A 20589-nucleotide genomic window follows, 5' to 3' on the forward strand; every position below is an offset into this window, starting at 1 on the left:
ACTGAGCCTGCTGCTGCAGATGGCACCTCTATATGCATTGAGTTGTGTGCCCAGGTGGCACAATTGCACAGGGGCGTGAACCTGGTGCCGCTCGGGGTTGGATAATGCTCGTTGCACTAGCAACCGCTGGTGAACAGCCATTGTACTTGTGCTGCCAGCCTCGGAGTCTTTGACAATGACAGCCCCATATGGTTTTGATTGTGTAATGGTACCACAGTGGCAAACAGGAAATTTATGTTATGCTGAATCTAACTGCAGTTTTCTATGCTATAGTGCTGTCTGTGGTTTGCTCCGCTCCTCAGACTGTCATACTGTGTGGAGAGACATTGGCCATTAGAAAAGGTGATGCGAAACGGCACCTTCCACTGTGCATAAGCTAATTGAAAGTCTGGCATGCCATGTATGAGTTCCGTTTGGTTGGTACTACTAAATATTCTTGTAAACATTGGATATAATTGTTTCTTGTACTGCTCAGTTATGCCAATCAGTTTCTAAGAAATAGTTGCTTATTCATATACTCATACTGCCAATTGTTCTTAGGCGTTCTCTCAGTAAATCACACCTTGAATCGTAAATAAAGTAGCTGCTGTGCAGAAATGGTCACTTGATTAATGCTGTGTTATTTTGCTTTTAAATATTTAACCTAATTGATTCTTTACTTCTCAGTTATGGCCACCATTACAGAATATTTGCTTATTAGCCGACAGTTAATAATGACTGCTTGGTTAAGGCTGTGTTATTTGCTTCAAATATGAAATCTAACTTTTTATCTGATCAGTCATAAAAAAAGCTTGCTTAATGCTTTGAGGTTATAAAATTCCAGGTGAGGTGTAGTAAATGGTAAGTGAAGTCACTCTAACCACTGTTTGAGAACATGAAATGCAGGCAGCTAATTCACACATGCACAGCTAATTCACACATGCAGACAACTGAGCATAATACAAATCAAGATGTTGGCAGACTGAGTAGGTCAGTGTAGATGACAGCATTCACAGAGCCACCAGGTGCACCCGTGGGGGACTGTGCCCAAACCTGTGAAGGAGGGGTATGCAGTCTAAAGGTAACAACATACCATTCCTAGCATTCACGATTCTGTCTTTTATGAGACGACATACTGGGGCATGGAGCGATTAATGAGATGTTCCACCGATGGATGCCACTAGTGTTGGAGAGCTGTCTGTGACCCTTAATGGCCATGGTAATTTCAGGGGTCATGCAATGCCATAGAATGGTAGGGATTACAAAGAAGATAGTATCATCAAGTCACTTTCTGATAGAATGAATGCAATTGTGCTCTGGACAGTTGCATCAATATCTTCATGTAGTGGGATGCGAGAGGAATGGCAGTGGTGAAAGGATCCCAAACAGCTTTGTACAGCCCATATATGTGGATGCCCAGGCGAGTAATGCTGAGGGAGGGTCAAGACTGGAATACGATCACTGTCACACAATTCATCACGTACTCTCCAATGAATGGTGTGAATAAGACCTGGGCTGAAAAGGGAAAGACCAATGACTGACTAAATCCTTACGCCATACTGTAGTGTGTGGGAACACCAGTATCCAAAAGGCAAAGTTCAAGCATGAAAACTGTTTCCAGAATTGGCAGGTATTGGCAGAAGTAAAGCTGTGAGGACGGGGTGTGAGTCGTGCTTGGGTAGCTCAGTTGGTAGAGCACTTGCCCGCGAAAGGCAAAGGTCCCGAGTTCGAGTCTCGGCCTGGCACACAGTTTTAATCTGCCAGGAAGTTTCTTGAAGACTGTGTTTTCCACAGCTTTACTGTGGCCATTGATTATAACTCCACCCACAAAGGGTTGTGAGCACTGAAGTCACCCAGTATGAGGAAGGGTGGGGAGAGCTGAAAAAACAGTGCAGACAATGTGTTCTGGGCCATTTTATTGTTGGGAGCAAGATATACGTTACACATAGTAAATTCCAGACATATTCATATGAACAGCCACAGCCTCTAAAATCATATCAAATGGCATGTATTTGCTATAAACAGTGTCTAGAATGTATGTGCAAACACTACTTGACATTTTTTCATTGCAGTACGATTCTTAAAACAGCCCCGATAGCTAAGGAAGGTAGAGGTCCATATTGCTGGGAACCAAGTTTCTTGGAGGATTATGCAGAAAGCAGGGCTAACACACAAAAGACATTTTAGCTCAGCCATGTGGCAGGAAGTTCCAGTTCCACTGGAAGATCGCGCTGTCAGTATCCTGTGGGGGTGTGAAGGGACTAAGAAGGCAGGTCATGCCTCAGGGCCACCTGTTGCCACTGGTGTCAGGACATGGTATCAATACCCATTTATTACAAATTTGGGTTTGGGGGGGGAGGCCGACTTCAGGGGAATAGGGCCACCAAGAATGCCACCTTGGATACAAGCAGGCCATGTGGGGTCAGGCAGCATGGAGGCCACCAAATCTCCTCCTCGGATGACTTTTTGTCCCCTCCTCGTCCTCCTCAAATGATCCCAACTTCTGCAAGGGCTTGTCTGCCGCAGATTCTGGGACAGAGGAGGAGCTCTGAGTTCTATGATCTGCAACGTATGGATCCTTCGGTGACTGGCTGCTATCATGTTATAGGTCAACTGAGTTCTGGAAAGGATGTGTCCCAAGGGCTCTTTCCCGGTAAGGGACACCGGAGGAGGGTGTTGCTTCTCCAGCCGGGGTTTGGGGCTGATGTCCCCGATGGATAGAGTGTCACTGCTTCTAAATGGGGTGTGAGGGAAGCAGGGGGATGAGGTCCCCCAGCCACCTGGTGAGGAGGTTTACACAAGAAGGCACAGTAATTACAGACATGATGTTATAGCTGTAGCACACATCAATCATCCTCCATCAATCATCCTCCATCAATCCATCAATCCACCATCCACCATCCACCATCCACCATCAGTGTAGGATGTAGATGATCGTTTTTTCTTGGCCTCTTGATATGTGAGATGGTCTAAGTTTTATTATTTTCTTTTCTTGTCAGAGAATGCTGCAAACCAGTTAACAGGGGGAATGGTGTTCCTCACAACTGACACAGATGGAGGGAGGAGCACATGAAGGTCTCATGTGCAACTGATATCCACAATTTCTACATGGGACTGGCACTGCACCACGAAGACATGGGTCCAAATTGCATGCACTCGTAGTGCCGCATGGTAGGAGGAACATATGGCTTGACATTATAATGATACACCATCAACTTGAGCTTCTCAGGCGAGTCGCCTTCAAAGGCCAAGATGAAGGCTCCAGTATCCACCTTTTATTCTCTGATCCACACTGGACATGACAGACAAAATGCATTCCATGTCACTCCAAATTGGCACTCAACTCATTATCCATCTGCAGGAGGAGATCACAGTGAAAAATGATGTCCTGTACCACATTGGGACTGGTATGGGGAGTTACAGTTACAGGAATATCACCCAGCTTGTCAGGTGGGCAGTGGCCACAACTGAGCAGGGGAAGCTGTTTTAATCAGCACAGAGCCACTTTTCATTTTCTGAAAACTCTGCTGCTTCCCCAAACCTGTCCTCCAGATTTTTAATGAAGAACAGTGGCTTCCTAGTCAAACGAAAGCCCTCTCGGCCCCGGAACACAATAAATATTTGTGGTGGTGGTTGTTGTGGTGGGTATTTCTACCCTTGTCTCCGAGCCCTATGTTCCTCCCACAGTGTAGCCACAGAAGGAAATATCATGGGGGTCATCCATCTCCGCTTCATAATAAGTCTTACCTCCAGGAGAGAGAGCTGGGACATGCAGCCACCAGAGGAAGGAAGTTTAATTCATTTCATGTATGAGTCTTTCACCATGGTGCCACTTATTCCGAACTAGGGCTCTTCCTATGAGCACTACCCAGCCACATCAACAGTTACCTAGTCAGAAAACCATTGCCCGCAGTCCCTGTGCCCCATCCACAATGACACACTCAAAAATGGCTCTAAGCACTATGGGACTTAACATCTGAGGTCATCAGTCCCCTAGACTTAGAACTACATAAACCTGCGACCGTAGGAGCAGCGTGTTTCCGGACTGAAGCACCTAGAACTGCTCGGCCACAGCGGCCAGCGATGACACACTCCTCAGCAAGGGTAGGGCACCAACAATGGAATAGTGAAAGGACACGCTTGCGGCACAGAAGGGAAAGTAGTGTTGCCAGGACTGGGTCCCTGCTGTAGCTGAGCACATTCTCACAAAAGAAATGCGAGCCCAATGAGAAGAGGGAGGGAAGAGGGGGGGGGGGGGGGGGAGAAGTTGAGGCATGGGGTGCTTGGATAGATGATGTAGGTCACAGTGCAATAGGATGCATACTGTTGAAGACTTAATGTGGGCTTTTTGTCAGTGGTATTGTTGGTAATGAAATGTTTTTTCTGCAAAGCTTAGTAACAGGAGAGCAGATCGTTGTGTAGTCCATCACGGTCGAATTTGGGCACAGGACAAACTGAAGCCCTTGTATAGAAATGAAATTTCTGCAGGCAGGTTTCTGGAGGATAGATTAACAACTTTATTGTGATCCACTTCAGTGCAAACAGTGTCTTTTTGACAATGCGGTGTGCAAAATGGGTCACAGGCAGGTAGAATATGTATGCTATCATGGGTTGACAGGGAGACATTGTCTTATGTTTTGAGTGTAGGTAGTGGTATACTTAGTTTTAAAGTGAGTTTCAGCCTGGGAGGTCAGTCCAAAATATTTGGGGTCGAACATGAATATCTTGAGTATGGAGTAGAGAAAGTTTAGTGGCGCATGGTAATCTGTTTACATACAACTAAGGTAGTGAGGAATGTGGATGGTTCAAATCAATTTGGATATCTTAGCAGATGGAGGGATGGCACCAAGCTATGTAACTGTTTGTATTCGGATTATTAAAGGGACGGAAGTGAGGTACCATGTACAATCTGGAAACAGTATGTGGGTAGATCTTTGTCATTGATGGGTAAATGTTTTGTAATTGACACCCAGAGGAAAGTCTCCAGACAGAGGTTCAATGGGCGAAGGAGAATAGGCCATGGAAGAAAAATGGGTGAGCAGAGTATACGATTATAGATAATAAGGTACAGCGAGATCAATAGTAAAATATTTATTTATAAAGTAAACCATCATTTTAAATAGTTTATATCATTTTATTTCTTATTCTGTACAATATACAGTAATAAATAAAAATATCAGGAAGAAAAGGAAAAAAGTATTATCTTTCAAGTGAGTCTAGTTACACAGCTTACAAAAATATACGATTCATGTAATTTTCTTGATGTGGAAGAAATGCAATATCTTTTACGATCACAGTACGAATGTTTGAAGCATAAAATGGCTTTTATAATAATATTTAAATATCTTTCTTCTGTCATGCTTCAATTTGATGGAAACAAGTATTTTACAATATCAAAATTGACTGTTCTGAAACAAAAATGTTAAAGTAATTAAACTAGGAGATGCACAGAACAGACATCAATGCATGACAATAAAACACTTTAGATGAAATTCAGACACAAAGAAAAATGTTACCAGGCTTGAAAAAAGAAATGCCTGGTTACACATCCATTGTAGTTGTGCTACAAGAGGCACCATGAAATTGAGGATTTAACAGAAAAAAGACAAAAATGAGATTCTGAAACAAAGACTTCTAATTTGAAACATGCATCCACATGTTGGTAGGCAGGGTAGGAGCAAGCAAGTAGGCAACAAAAACTGATGTCATGATTAAATCAGAGGGGATAATTTATTACAGTATATGGGCCCAACTTAAAGAACATTATACATATATAAATTACAAATGTATTACGCCCATCAACACTCAAATACATTAACAGTTACACGTACACAACCTAAAATGTCATATAGTTTCAGCTCAGTTTTCTAAGAGGATCAAATCGGCAATAATACTATAAAATATGTTAAAACACAAGCAATCTTTTTCTAACAATCAACAATACTTACCTAGCAATTATTTTTATGAAATCCAAACCAACAGCACATTTATATTTTGGACAGTCAATGTTACTGTTTACCATAATCAGAAGCCTGAGCTTGACCAAAGATGAAATCTGTAATGGAAGCAGAAAAATTGCTACAGCTTTAGTGTAATTTTGGTAACCAGTTACCAAAAATTTGTTTGTCATTTACATGAGAACAGAATTTTTCTTCAACTTATGCAACAGATTAATGGGATTACAGTTAATACACTGTAAATGAGATGGCCTCTTAACTGATTTACTAAATTTTCTTTCTCACTTTATTAGAATACAACATATGAGAGGCAAAAAACTACACTCGTGTGGAAACTCTAACAAGGAGACCAAATGGCAATTATACTTTCATAATTTTTTATATTCATGGTACCTGAAGTTCACGACTCAAATATTAATCTCCAAAGCAGTTCGATGTAACTCTCAAAACTTCTCAAGAACACCTATTTTTAAGTTTTCCATGCAATCCTAATTCACTAAAGTCAAGGCAGTTTTTCGATGGGCTGTGTGTCTTAATCAGTAACACTCAAGACTGGTGATTGTCTTGACTGCTGGTTCGAGTCTCGTTACAATGTTTATTATTTTTTGATCAATTCAAATACCTACATCACTTAAATATAAAATTCATCAAATATATCATAATTAATATGTATCATAATTATAACTTTTTATGAAAAATGCATATCATCTTATTTCTAATTGTACATCACACTGCGACTCCCATCAGTCACCGCACCATAACTCTTCATAAGGTGGAGAAGTAAAGACGACCTTCGTCAACTCATCAACTAACAATAAAGCAAGTAATGTAAAGTTTGCAAAAACACGCAGATAACAAGAACAGTTAACTTCCTCCATACAGAGATGTTCTATTATCATGTTTCCCTTCAACTTGTGTATTTTTCATAAAATATGATAATTATATATATGTTTTGATAATTTTATGTTTAAACTGTCTGACAAAACCAGCTCTGCCCAGATTTTAATTTTTCATTTTGCCTGTTTTGTAGTAAAAATGAATACAAAAATTGAACTGTGTTTGTAGAGCAATATAAAAAAGTTTCGTTTCCATGTATTTGTGAAAATACCTTTGAAATTATGAAGCAGTCTTACAAAGAAATATGAACAATAAACAAATGCAAAAGTACAGTACCCAAATTCAGAAACATAGTATGCAAAATATGATTTCTCTGTAATGTTTGTTTAATTCAGAACTTTGTTGTACACAATATTTCTACTGACATGTCCAGGAACTATGAAGAATAAATTCTGGGTTGTGTCCAGCCTTGAGCAAGTGACAAAATAGTGTATGAGAGGAACACGGAGGTGTCAAATCCATTTTGCAGTACTTAACATATTGCCCCCGTGTTTTGTTAATTGTTATGGCAAATCCAAGTCTCACTTGGAAGTTCAGCCTCCTGATATGAAAGGGGCGCAGCTGCTTTATGTGTCCACAACGTGATTTTATAAATGTCACAAAGGGAATGCCTGGTCATAGCTCTATAGACGGCTATTGTTTTCACCTACAGTCATTTGTGCTTCGCAGCTGAAAGCTTTCACAAGCACTGCTAGGTGTCAGGGTTTGATTAAGTTGACTCAACTGTAGGAGAGTCTTAGTAGTAAAGTATAAATCTATTAAAACTTCACACATGATGTGGCATTTTCCACACATACAGCATCAGTGTTCGTGACACCTTATCTCTTGAACTGTGTGTGGTACTAGCAATTTAAATGTCATGCATGCGCGACTTGGCAGTTTTTATGCATCTCATTGTTTATGATGTCATACCTCCTGAACCATGACAGACAGGTGGTTCTTACACCCAATGCAATTGTTACCTGACAGTAAGGGATATGTGTATAAACTTTGATTGAAATCTGTCCAGTGGTTTGAGAGATGTGGAAGATACATACATAAATACATGAGGCAATGGAAGACCCAGGATGGAATAATGACAATATTATGGAAAGGATAGGCTACTACTCAACATACAGTGGAGACAACAAGTCACAGACGGGCACAACAAAAAGACTACTAAACAAATAAGCATTGGCATCCAGAGACACTGGTCCTGAGTATGTGAGCTATTTCTGCTTGCATGTGCGCACGTGTGTGTGTGTGTGTGTGTGTGTGTGTGTGTGTGTGTGTGTGTGTGTGTGTGTGTGTGAGAGTGTGAGTGCGAGTGCGCGCGCACTGGTGCACATTTTGTCTATTTCAGAGGAAGGCCTTCTGGACAAAAGCTTACCTGTTTAGTAGTCTTTCTGTTGTGCCTATCTGTGACTCTGTCTCTGTTGTATGGTGAGTAGCAATCTATCATTTTCATAATGGTGACATATACATACATCTGTTTTTATACTATTTATGGATGGCGTAGATATTCAAAGTGAATCAAAAAATTAATAAAGCCAAAACTGTAATGAGACTCGGACCACCAGCAGTCCACAGCCCTCACCAACTGAGTCCTGTAAAACTTTATAAACTTGGCTGAAGTCTCCATGCACTACCTCTGCTCCATTTGTAAAATCATCCTGCTCTGCAGTCACAAATTCTTCCATCTCAACTCCCAAACTGAAACTCTTGGCCTCCCAGGAACTACAACAGCATCGGCAGAATCTATTCGCCTCACACTCACACTCTGGACTGCCTCTATGCACCACTACTGCAAGAGCCTCCATCAAACCACCTCCATGTCACCTCATAAGTGCCAAACCTTGCATTTCGGATTAACTACATCATCTACACTAAAAGAAACTCTTTTACGCTACTATCAAGAACCCAGAGTATAAACAGACATGCAACACAGATGTGAACCTGCCTTCCCAAAGCCTCCGTGCCACTGAAGTATAAGTCCTCTCCACAGGCCTCGCTTTTTGCCTCACTCCCAAATTTAGTCATGCTGCAATTCTCTCCTTTTCCTGGTCGCTACAATGGAAACACTTTTTCCCACCAAGTGGCAATCAGGCTCGACCTAAAACCTAGACTGATACCTGCATTACTCAATTTACTGCTCATCCACCTGTGATAAAGCTCTCCTTTCCTGAATCATCCCTCAATAACTTTTCAGAGCTTCCTATTCTCAAATCTTGCATCAACATTATTTCTCAAATCCCTCAGCATGGGAACTAACCTCACATCCACAGAAATAATCTCAGCTCTCTCCTAAAAACTGATCCTGAACATGTAATCCTGCCTGCCAACAAAGGGTTATAAATCACAGAGACTACATGGCTGATGGTCTACACTAGCTGTCAGACACATCGACCAACCTGTTCTTCACAGTGACCCCATTCCAGAAACCCAAAATGATCTTCAGTGCCTTCTCAAATACCTAGGTCCACTCTAGAGTCTCTCCTGAGGGTTTATCTCCTTCTACAGCCCCGCCCCCACCCTCGCATTTGTACCTTCCGCATGTTTGCTGAAACACATACACCCAACCACCCAGGGAGCCCCATTGTGGCTGGATACTGCACTCCCAGAGTGAGAATCTCTGTCCTTACAGAACACCACCTGCAGCCTATTACCAGTAACCTACCTTTCCATACAGAAATACAGCAGCCATTTCCTCTACAGTCTCCCCACAGTTCTTGTTTTGTTACCACCCACCAACCTGTTTGCCACTGTGGATGCCACTTCCCTCTACACTAACATCCCAAGTGTCCATGGCCTTGCCCCCACTGAACACTGTCCCGAACCTATAACCTCATTCCTAATCACTGTCAACTATATCCTCACACGTAATTACTTCTCCTTTGAATGCATCATCTACCAAACAAATCTGCATTAAAGCCATGGGAATCTGCATAACACCATCCTAAGCTAGTCTACTGACTTTCTCGAGGAAACCTTCCTAGCCACCGGCATACCAAATCCCTCACCTGCTTCAGATTAACTGGTGACATCTTGATGATCTTGACAGAGTGACCATGTCCTAACAACACCTTTTTCCTCATTCACTTCACATGGTCCTCGTCAGCTCAACAAACTACCTTCCTCAAAATTAACCGCCACCTTACAAATGCTCCCTCAATACCTATCCACATCAAATCTAACAATGACAAAATAATACCCTCATTTCAACAGCTGCCATACATTCCATACTCATACTGGGTATAAGCTTTAAGTTCTTTGGAGCAGGCGTGTGTGTGTACGCAGTGCGCTCATAAATATAGGTGTTTACTCGTGGAAAAACAATTTATTAAGGCAATATTGTAGCTTAAGTAAGTAAATTAGTATCTGTTGTGATCTATATATTGAAGGTTTCACTTTTACTTGCGTATTTTTCGTGAAAAGCTAATTGTTCTAAAGTGCAAGCCGTTGGTGTGGGTTTGTTTTCGTTATCGACCACAGTAAGTTATGTGATTATTCAATAATTTCCGGATGATGTCTGTCTAGCTTTCTTGTGAAGAGTATCATGCATGTATGGTTTACATTCGCTTTGTGTTTCTATACTTCCGTACAGTTAATTTTTCATATTGTGCAATAAAGTCATTAAGTGGTGTTTCTGTTTCCATTAGAGTATTTATACATAATTCAGTGATGGTGTCTGTTCAAATTTGTCATTAGAAAATATTGAGCCTCTTCAGTTACTTACTCGTTTTGTGATTTCCACCACTATAACCTACGCCAGCAATTAACTTCACGCTGTTTCCATTTGCCTGACATCCAGAAGTTCTCTGCTCATCTCACCAGAAGCTAAGTTACTTTCTACTAATTATTAATTGATGTAGCAGAATTGTTTGTAGTGTAATTTGTATTGTTTAATCTGCCATCATGTGTGACAACTGTGGATATTGTCGTAGATTAGTGAGCATGGGAGTGAAATGTCAGAATTGTGGGTTGGTGTTTCACTGGGGTGATTGTAGCGGGAAGCTGTTATAGTGCCAGATGAGGCTCGCCAATGGAGTTTTAGATTATGTAGCTGTGACAAGAAAATCGTGGAACAGGGAAAAAATATTTTTGCCCTTCAGGCTGAACTAGAAATGGCATACTTCGAATTAGACAGGTTGAAGGGGGAAAGAGACACTGGGAGCTGGGAACAGGTAACAAGTTGTAGTCAGAAGAGGAAACCCCAGAAATCACTTTTCAGATTCCAGTGAGCAATCAGTTTGATTTTTTACTTGAAGAGCCTCAAACAGTTTTGAGCAAAGTAGGGTGCAGCAGACTCGTAGTAACAATTGTAATCCTAGGTCGGGAGTAAAGTCAAGCAGAAAGAAGAGAGTTCTGCTGTTAGGCAGCAGTCATGGGAGAGGTGTAGGCCATTTGCTACAGGATAGGCTAGGAGTCAAGTACCAGGTCACAAGCACTGTGAAACCTAGTGCTAAGCTTAGCCAGGTTAAAGAAAACCTAGGGGCCTTGTGCAAAGATTTTGATGGTGAGGGCCATATCCTTCTAGCAGGAGGAGCAGGAAACAGCCTGGTTAGCAATTCTGACTATAGTATAGGTGTGACCTGGATGTAATAGGAGCAGCAACAGCTCACACTCGTGTGGGGTTTGTGGATGTTTTGCAGTGCCATGACCAGCCCTGGGTTAATACGGCTGTCAACCATGTTAACAGAGAGCTGGGAGGGATTGGGAGGGGGGGGGGGGGGGGGGGGGAGGGGGTGTTACTGTTGGCAGAAACTAAATCTCACATCTGTGCTGTGCCTGTTGATGCAATTGGGAGGTGGGGTTACACCAGTCATGGCCTGCACCTGAGTAGGAGGGGGAAGGACAGATTAGTTGATCTTGCAGAAAATGTGAGGTGGGCCACGTGCACACAAGACAAAATACCTGTGATTACTGGAGTTAGAGGGACATATTTTTTAGGTTAGAGTCAGGTTGCAGACAGAGAGCATTGAAAGAGATTAAGACAGAACAGTGCCATAATGTCTGTAGCAGTATCTAAAAAAAATAACATTTGTGTGTTTCATCAGAACATTAGAGGATTGAAAAATAAGATAGATGAGCTTATTGTATGCCTAGAAAATGGGGTAAATTCTGAAGGTATGTTGTTTTGTGTCTCTCTGAACACCATGTAACCACAGGGATGGAGAAATTAAATTCAAAGGATTACAGATTAGCATCTTATTCATGTAGAGTCAACATGGAAAGAGGAGGAGTTGCGACTTATATAAAAACTGGACACACAGTCAAAAATATTGAAACAAATAGTTTTTGTGTAGATCAGATCCTTGAAGCATGTGCTTGTGAGTTGCTACTGCAATATACTTCTATAGTAATTGTAACAGTCTACAGCTCCCCTCAAGGTAACTTTCAGCTATTCATGAAAAATATAGAAGCATTATTGAGCTACAAAAGGAAGCAGTTAGTGGTTTGTGGTGATTTTAATGTAGATTTCTTAAAAGACACGGATAGGAAAAAAGAGCTAGAATCTTTGTTTGGCTGTTTCAATCTAGTATCTGTTGCAAACTTTCCAATTCAGGTGCAGCAGGATAGTAGGTCTCTTATCGATAACATTTTCATAAGACAGTGCTCATGCAGAAACTATTAATGTGTATCCAGTTGTTAATGGGCTATCGGACCATGATGCACAGGTAATGGAAAACCTTACAAGCTTGAGGCAGGTTCATACAAGGCAGGGAGGCATATTGATGCGGACAGGATACAGAGTTTTAAGAGCAGCCTAAAAGAGATAGAATGGGGTGAAGTATATGTAGAAAATGATGCTGATGCCAAATTCAATTTATTCCACCATAAATTTGTCTCAATATTTGAGAGTTGATTTCCTGAAACTTTATCCAAAAAAGCCATTACAAAGTCAAATAAGCCATGGATTACTAAGGGAATTAAGATAACATGTAAGAGGAAGAGGGAAATATATGTACAGGCCAGAATAAGTCAGGATCCGACGTTACTTGCTTACTACAAAAGATACTGTGATATTTTAAGGGAAGTCATTAAGAAGTCAAGAAGGTTATGTGTTCTGACAGAAATTAATAATGCGTATAATAAGATTAAAACTATATGGAACACTGTCAACGCGAGACGGGGCAGCCTGACAGTGCACAGCATACCATAGCAATAAAGCGAAATGATATTGTTGTGAGTGATAATTCACAAGTTGCAAGTATTTTTAACAATCACTTTCTGAATGTAGCACCAAAAATAGGATTAAAGGGTTCAGTTGAAGAAGGAAAAAAATGTTAAAATGTCATTCCCAGGACTTTAGGCCTTTACAAATAGCACCAACATCACCCACTGAAATTAAGGGAACTATAAATATACTGAAAAAAAAAGAGCTCTTGTGGTGTTGATGGAGTCTATAACAGAATTTTGAAGTGTTGTTCTAATTTAATAAGTGGAGTCCTTAGTGATATATGTAATGCTTTACTGGCACAGGGAATTTTTCCAGACAGATTGAAATACACAATTGTCAAACCTCTTCACAAGAAAGGAGACAAGAGTGACTTAAATAATTATAGACCAATCTCCTTGCTGACTTCATTTACTAAAATATTCAAAAAAGTTATGTATTCAATAGTAGTCTCACACTGAAGTGAAAATAATTACTCAGCATGTCACAGTTCGGATTCTGGAAGGGTTACTCTACTGAGAATGCTGTCTACACATTTATCCATCAAATAGTACAAGCCCTAAATAACGAATTATTGCCAGATGGTATTTTTTGCGATCTTTCCAAGGCACTTGACGGTGTGGATCATGTTACACTCTTAGAAAAACTCAGGTTTTGTGGAATAGAAGGCCATACACACAGGTGGTTTGAATCATACTTAACGGACAGAAAGCAAAAAGTTGTGCTGAATAACACAAAAAAATGTCGGAGGGTGGTAAAGTCTAGTGAATGGGGAGTTATCACAAAGGATGTCCCACAGGGTTCAATTTTGGGTCCTCTGCTGTTTCTTATTCATGTGGATGACCTCTCACTTAACATTCAGCAAGCAGAATTGGTAGTTTTTGCAGATGACTTGAGTGTTATAATAAGTCCCATTCCAGAAAAAGCAGCTGAAGATAGTGTTAAGGATGTCTCTCAAAGAATAATTAAGTGGTTCTTAGAAAATGGACTCTCCCTTAATTTTGAAAAAACTCTCTATAACCAGTTCTGTACACCGAATAGAGTCATACTGACAATTGATGTAGCATATGAACAGGGCTCGGTTAACAGGGTAGATTTCTCCAAATTTTTGGGAGTTCACATTGATGACAACTTTAACTGGAAGAAGTACATTAATGACTTTCTCAAGCAATTAAGTTCATCTTCTTTCGCTCTTCGTATAATCGCTAGTCTTGGTAATAAACAGATCAGCCTCCTAACAAACTTTGCATATTTCCACTCAATAATGTCTTCTAGAATAGTTTTCTGGGGCAACTCACCACTCAGACATAAAATACTGATTGCACAATAATTAATGGTGTTCACCTAAGGAAGCCATGTAGGCACCTATTCAAGGAGTTATGTATTTTAACTGCACCATTAGAGTACATATATTCACTAATGAAATTCATTATAAATAATCAATCTCAATTCGCGAAGAACAGTGATGTTCATACGTACAACACTATAGGGAAAAATGACCTTTACTATCTGTTATTGAAGCTGTCAGTTGCTCAAAACGGTGTACATTATCCAGCAACAAAAATCTTTGATCATTTGCCCAACAACAAAGTGTCTGGCACGTAGCAGATCAAGTTTGGACAACTCCTTCTGTTCCATGGACGAGTTTCTGTTTCAAAACCGGGAGGGGGGGGGGGGGGGGGGGGGAATTGTAATCTGACTTGTTCCACATCATATCAATAAAATAATCTACAGAACAAGACATAACTAAACTAAACTCATAATTGTCTCATCTGTAGAGATGAGAAGTCATTCTCCAAATATGGTGAGAGTCTCAACCCCATGCTCCATGGCTCATATCCCTTCAATAGGGCCAGACACAAGACCTGTCCCCCGCATTCTCCCAGTACCATCTACTCCAGTCCTGTCACAGGCACTTCCTACCCCCATCGAAAGCAAAGCCACATGTGAAAGCAGAGTGTAGTCCACCAACTAAGCTGCAAAAACAGTGCAGAATTCTATATGGGCATGAGCACTAACAAGCTAGCTGTGCACATGAACATGTGGTCAAGAGAGAGCTGGATCGCCCAGTTACGAAGCATGCCCTGCAACACACTGTGCTAGTACTGAACGACTGATCCACAGGCTGAGGCATATGGATTCTTCCAAACAACATGTTTTTTTCTGAATTGTGCAGGTGGGAACTCTACCTAAAACTCATTCTTACTTCTCATAACCGCTCCCCCTCCCTCCTCCTCCTCCATCTTTCCTGCTTCCACACCAGCCCCACAGCAAGCATTCTGTCCTCCAGTCACCTCCAAAATCATTCCATTTACTCTGGCTCCCCTCCTCACCCAATGCTACACCTAGCAGCTCCCCATTCTGTCCTCACCACATCTCTGCATACTCCCACAGGCAGCACTACCCTACCCTACTATTTCTCTCCTTTTCCCTGTCCCATATTTCTTCATCGAAATGTGGTGCTACAGAAGAATGCTGAAGATAAGGTGGGTAGATCACGTAACTAATGAGGAGGTATTGAATAGGATTGGGGAGAAGAGAAGTTTGTGGCACAACTTGACTAGAAGAAGGGATCGGTTGGTAGGACATGTTTTGAGGCATCAAGGGATCACAAATTTAGCATTGGAGGGCAGCGTGGAGGGTAAAAATCGTAGAGGGAGACCAAGAGATGAATACACTAAGCAGATTCAGAAGGATGTAGGTTGCAGTAGGTACTGGGAGATGAAGAAGCTTGCAAAGGATAGAGTAGCATGGAGAGCTGCATCAAACCAGTCTCAGGACTGAAGACCACAACAACAACAACAACAACAACAACAACAACAATATTTCTTCAGTAACCCCAATATCCAGCCCAGCTGTAATCACTTCTTGCTGCATTTAGGCCTCAGTACCCAGAAACGACAATGGCCTTCCTGCCTGTGTGTGTGTGTGTGTGTGTGTGTGTGTGTGTGTGTGTGTGTGTGTGTTTGTTTTTCTCCTTCCTACATCTGATGAAGGACTCTGTCTGATGCTACTGTTTTAGTATATGATCCTTGTAGTAGTAGTAGTGGTCTTCAGCCCAAATACTGGTTTGATGCAGCTCTCCATGCTACTCTATCCTGTGCAAGCTTCTTCATCTCCCAGTACTTACTGCAACCTACATCCTTCTGAATCTGCTTAGTGTATTCATCTTTTGGTCTCCCTCTACGATTTTTACCCTCCACACTGCCCTCCAATGCTAAATTTGTGATCCCTTGATCCCTCAGAACATGTCCTACCAACCGGTCCCTTCTTCTTTTCAAGTTGTGCCACAAATTCCTCTTCTCCCCAATTCTATTCAATACCTCCTCATTAGTTATGTGATCTACCCATCTAATCTTCAGCATTCTTCTTCAAGCCTCTTGATCTCTGAGTAACTACTGAAAAGTACATCTTTCTGAATCTGCTTACTATATTCGTCTCTTGGACTCCCTCTATGATCTCCGATCTCCTCCCCCCCCCCCCCCCTCCATACTAAATTGTTGAGCTCTTGATGTCTCAAAATGTGTCCTACCAACCAATCCCTTCTTGTCAGGTTGTGCCACAAATTTCTTTTCTCCCCATTTCTGTTCAGTTCCTCCTCATTACTTAAATCCTCTACGCACCTAATCTTCAGCATTCTTTTGTAGCATCACATTTCAAAAGCTTCTGTTCTTTTCTTGTCTAAACTGTTTATCATCACTGTTTTACTTCCATACATGGCTACATTCCATGCAAATGCTTTCAGAAATGACTTCCTGACACTTAAATATATATTTATATGTTAACAAATTTATCTTCTACAGAAATGCTTTTCTTGCCATTGCCAATCTACCTTTTGTATCCACTCTACTTTGATCATCAGTTGTCTTGCTGTCTAAATAGCAACACTCATCTACTACTTTAAAAGAGTCTGATTTCCTAGTCCAATTCCTCAGTATCACCTGATTTAATTTGACTATATTCCTTTATCCTCGTTTTGATTTTGTTGATGTTCATCTTATATCCTCCTCTCAAGATATTGCCCATCCCTTTCAACTGCTCTCCCAAGACCTTTGCTCTGTCTCACAGAATTTTCTTGCCTGTCAGCACCTGCTGACTTTGGAATTTGAGTGATTATATTCTTGAAGTCTGAGGGTATTTCACCTGTCTCATACATCTTGCACACCAGATGTAAGAGTTTTGTCATGGCAGGCTCTCCAACTGAATGTTGTCTACTCCCAGGGCTTTGTTTCGACTTAGGTCATTCAGTGCTCTGTCAAATTCTTCATGCAGTACTGTATCTTCCATCTCATCTTCATCTGCATCCTCTTTCATTTCCATAATGTTGCCCTGAAGTACATCTACCTTGTATAAACCATCTATATAATCCTTTGTCTTTCTGCTTTCCCTTCTTTGCTTAGGACTGGTTTTCCATCTGAGCTTTTTATATTCATACAGGTGGTTCTCTTTCCTCCAAAAGTCTCTCTAATTTTTCCTGTATACGGCATCTATCTTTCCCCTAGTGATATACGCTTCTAATTCCTTACATTTATCGTCTAGCCACTCCTGCTTAGCCATTTTTAACTTCCTGTCAGTCTCATTTTTTAGGCTGTTGTATTCCTTTCATTTGTTTCATTTACTGCATTTTTATATTTTCTCCTTTCACTAATTAAATTTCTCTCATACTAACAGAATGAGATTTTCACTCTGCAGCGGAGTGTGCGCTGATATGAAACTTCCTGGCAGATTAAAACTGTGTGCCCGACCGAGACTCGAACTCGGGACCTTTGCCTTTCGCGGGCAAGTGCTCTACCAACTGAGCTACCGAAGCACTCTCTCATATTACCCGAGGATTTCTGCTGGCCCTTGTCTTTTTGCCAACCTGACCCTCTGCTGCCTTCACTATTTCATCTCTCAAAGCTATCCATTGTTTTTCTACTGTATACCTTTCTCCTGTTCATGTAAATTATTCCCTAATGCTCACTCTGCAACACTCTGGTTCTGTAAGCTTATCCAGGTCCCAGCTCCTTAAATTCCTACCTTTTTGCAGTTTCTTCAGTTTCAATCTACAATTCATAACCAATAAATTGTGGTCACAGCTGACATCTGTCCCGGGTTAAGTCTTACAATATAATGCCTAGTTCCAAAATCTCTGTCTTACCACTATATACACAGTCTAAAACCTGATGTCTCCAAGTCTCTTCCACACATACAATCTTCTTTCATGATTCTTAAGCCAAGTGTTGGCTTTGATTAAATTATGCTCTGTGCAAAATTCTACAGGTGGCTTCATTTTTCATTCCTTTCCACCAGTCAATATTTATCTACTATTTTCCTTTTCTTCCTTTTTCCTATTGTCAAATTCCAGTCCCCCATGACTATTAAATTTTCACCTCCCATAACTGTCTGATTAACTTCTTTTATCTCATCATACATCACTTCAATCTCTTCATCTGCAGAGCTAGTTGGCAGATAAACTTTTACTACTCTGGTGGGTGTGAGCTTCATGTCTATCTTGGCTACATTAGTGCATTCTTTATGCTGTTCATATTAGCTTATCCATGATCCTATTTTTTCTTTTTTATTCAGTATTAAATCTGCTCTTGCGTTACCCCTCTTTGATTTTGTGTTTATAACCCTATATTCACCTAACCAGAAGTCCAGTTTCTCCTGCCACTGAACTTCACTAACTCCCTTTTAAATTTTCTAACTTACCTGCCCGATTAAGGGTGACATTCCATGCGCCGATCCATAGAACACCACTTTTGTTTCTCCTGAGAATTGCATCCCCCCAGAAATCCAAATGGGGGACTATTTACCTCCAGAATATTTTATCCAAGAAGATACCATCATTATTTAACCATTATAATTTAACGATACAGAAGAGCTACATGCCCTCGAGGAAAAATTACAGTTGTAGTTTCCCCTCACTTTCAGTCATTCACAGTAGCAGCACAGCAAGGTCATTTTGATTGCAGTTATTAGGCCAGATCAGTCAATCATCCAGGCTGTTGCCCCTGCAACTACTGAAAAGGCTGCTGCCCCTCTCCAGGAACCACATGTTTGTCTGGTCTCTCTAGAGGCATCCATCCGTTGTGGTTGCAACTATGGTACGGCTATTTGCATCACTGAGGTAGGCAAGCCTCCTCACCATTTGCAAGGTCCATAGTTCGAATTACTTTCAAACAATATATTCAAAATTATGTTTCAGCATTGTGGAAAAGTTATGCATCCAGCATCAGTTCATCAGTTAAAGTATCGAAAACTGTTCACTTTCATAAAGTGTGATTTCTCTTTCTTACTAATTTTTTCTCTTATGGAATTTAGATGCGGAAGAGCCACACTCACTCTCATCTCATATTTCGCAGCCACAGTGTCACCCATATAAACTCTTCTGGCCCAGAAATTTAATGCTACAAACACTGCTGGGCAACAGTGGGCAGCCACGTTGCCAAAAATGTCACTGTAATTTGTACGACTGGCAATGTTTCCAGTACTTTTTCAGTGTGTGGGTTTGCCACTTAACAGCTGCTCCATGTGATTAGTAGCAATCTATCCTTGTAATATTGTTGTTATTCCACTTCATATTTTCCACTGTTTGCATGTTAACTCACTTATTCCATATTCTGTGAGATTCCCAATCACGATCCATAGAACATGCAAACCGCTAACAAAATTTATTTGACACATAGAATCAAATAGACACTTTTCAAAACATGTGAATTTGTGTGGTTCATCATATAAATACTTATAATGTGTTCTGAAATCAAACAAACAATCCACAACTTCAAAAAACAATAAAGCAATGGGTGAAAAAGGAACAGCAGGTGAAAGCAAGCTTACAAATGTCCTCTGAGAAAAACCAAATTTATGACAAACATCAAGGCAGCACCAAACACAATGAAAACTAAATACAGTGTGAAAAAATTGGGAGAGCTAGCAAGTTTAAATATCTAGAAGAAGTAATTTAACATGACATTTTGGAGAAAGGAGCCATTAAAGCAACAGTTAAGATGAAAACAGCATACTATTTCAATAAGGATGTATACAGAGTGGAGAAAAATTGTGTCAAGAAATTTTAATCCCGAACAGCTAATGCCAGTAGGAACCAAAATTATTAATGTTATGTAAGTCGACAACGTACCATTTTTAAACTCTCACACTCCGATTGGCCATGGGATGACCTTCTTGCCATTTGTCGGTTGACAGGTAGCACTATGGTTGTCGGTCCACACATACAAACATCCCTCGCCCAATCACTGCCCCAACGCGATACGCGCATGTGTCGATTGGGTCTTGCTGTTTGCGTCCACCTCATGTCAGAGGCGTTCGCATGTAAGCTTTGCTTTGGAGCACACACACATCACTTGCGATTTAGTCATACAGTACACATGGCGGCACAGTATTCATTTGAGGAAAAATGAGATATGGTTTTTGTTTATAGACTAGCTGATGGTAATGCACATGAAGCTTGACAGTTGTATGAGGAACGGTACCCAGCAAGACGCTACCCAGACCTGCAAATGTTAACAGCAATTCACCGGTGACTTGGCGAAACAGGCTTGTTAGTGGGATATCATGGTGATGATGGAAGATGTTGAACACAACTGGACGCTGCAT

General features: G+C 40.9%; 1 protein-coding gene and 1 non-coding gene across 5 annotated transcripts in view; one reads left to right on the plus strand and one right to left on the minus strand.

The window, feature by feature from the left end:
• The first annotated feature begins 1650 nt into the window (after window positions 1–1650).
• On the plus strand, window positions 1651–1725 carry Trnas-cga. The gene has a single exon. It is a non-coding gene; the product is annotated as a tRNA-Ser (tRNA).
• A 3437-nt stretch (window positions 1726–5162) lies between these two features.
• LOC124619581 (origin recognition complex subunit 5) overlaps window positions 5163–20589 on the minus strand; it is a 174990-nt gene continuing 159563 nt past the window's right edge. For 3 of the 4 annotated variants that reach the window (XM_047146076.1, XM_047146078.1, XM_047146079.1), the window contains exons 9-10: window positions 5928–6034; window positions 5163–5387 (exon numbers count right to left, since the gene is read on the minus strand). In XM_047146076.1, the coding sequence (XP_047002032.1) occupies window positions 5342–5387; window positions 5928–6034 (153 nt within the window). In that variant the 3' untranslated portion in view covers window positions 5163–5341. The remainder of the gene's footprint in view (window positions 5388–5927; window positions 6035–20589) is intronic. The other variant, XM_047146077.1, reaches the window with a different exon arrangement.

The sequence above is a fragment of the Schistocerca americana genome, chromosome 6 (genome assembly GCF_021461395.2).
Source record: "Schistocerca americana isolate TAMUIC-IGC-003095 chromosome 6, iqSchAmer2.1, whole genome shotgun sequence".
NCBI classification, from domain to species: Eukaryota; Metazoa; Arthropoda; class Insecta; order Orthoptera; family Acrididae; genus Schistocerca; species Schistocerca americana.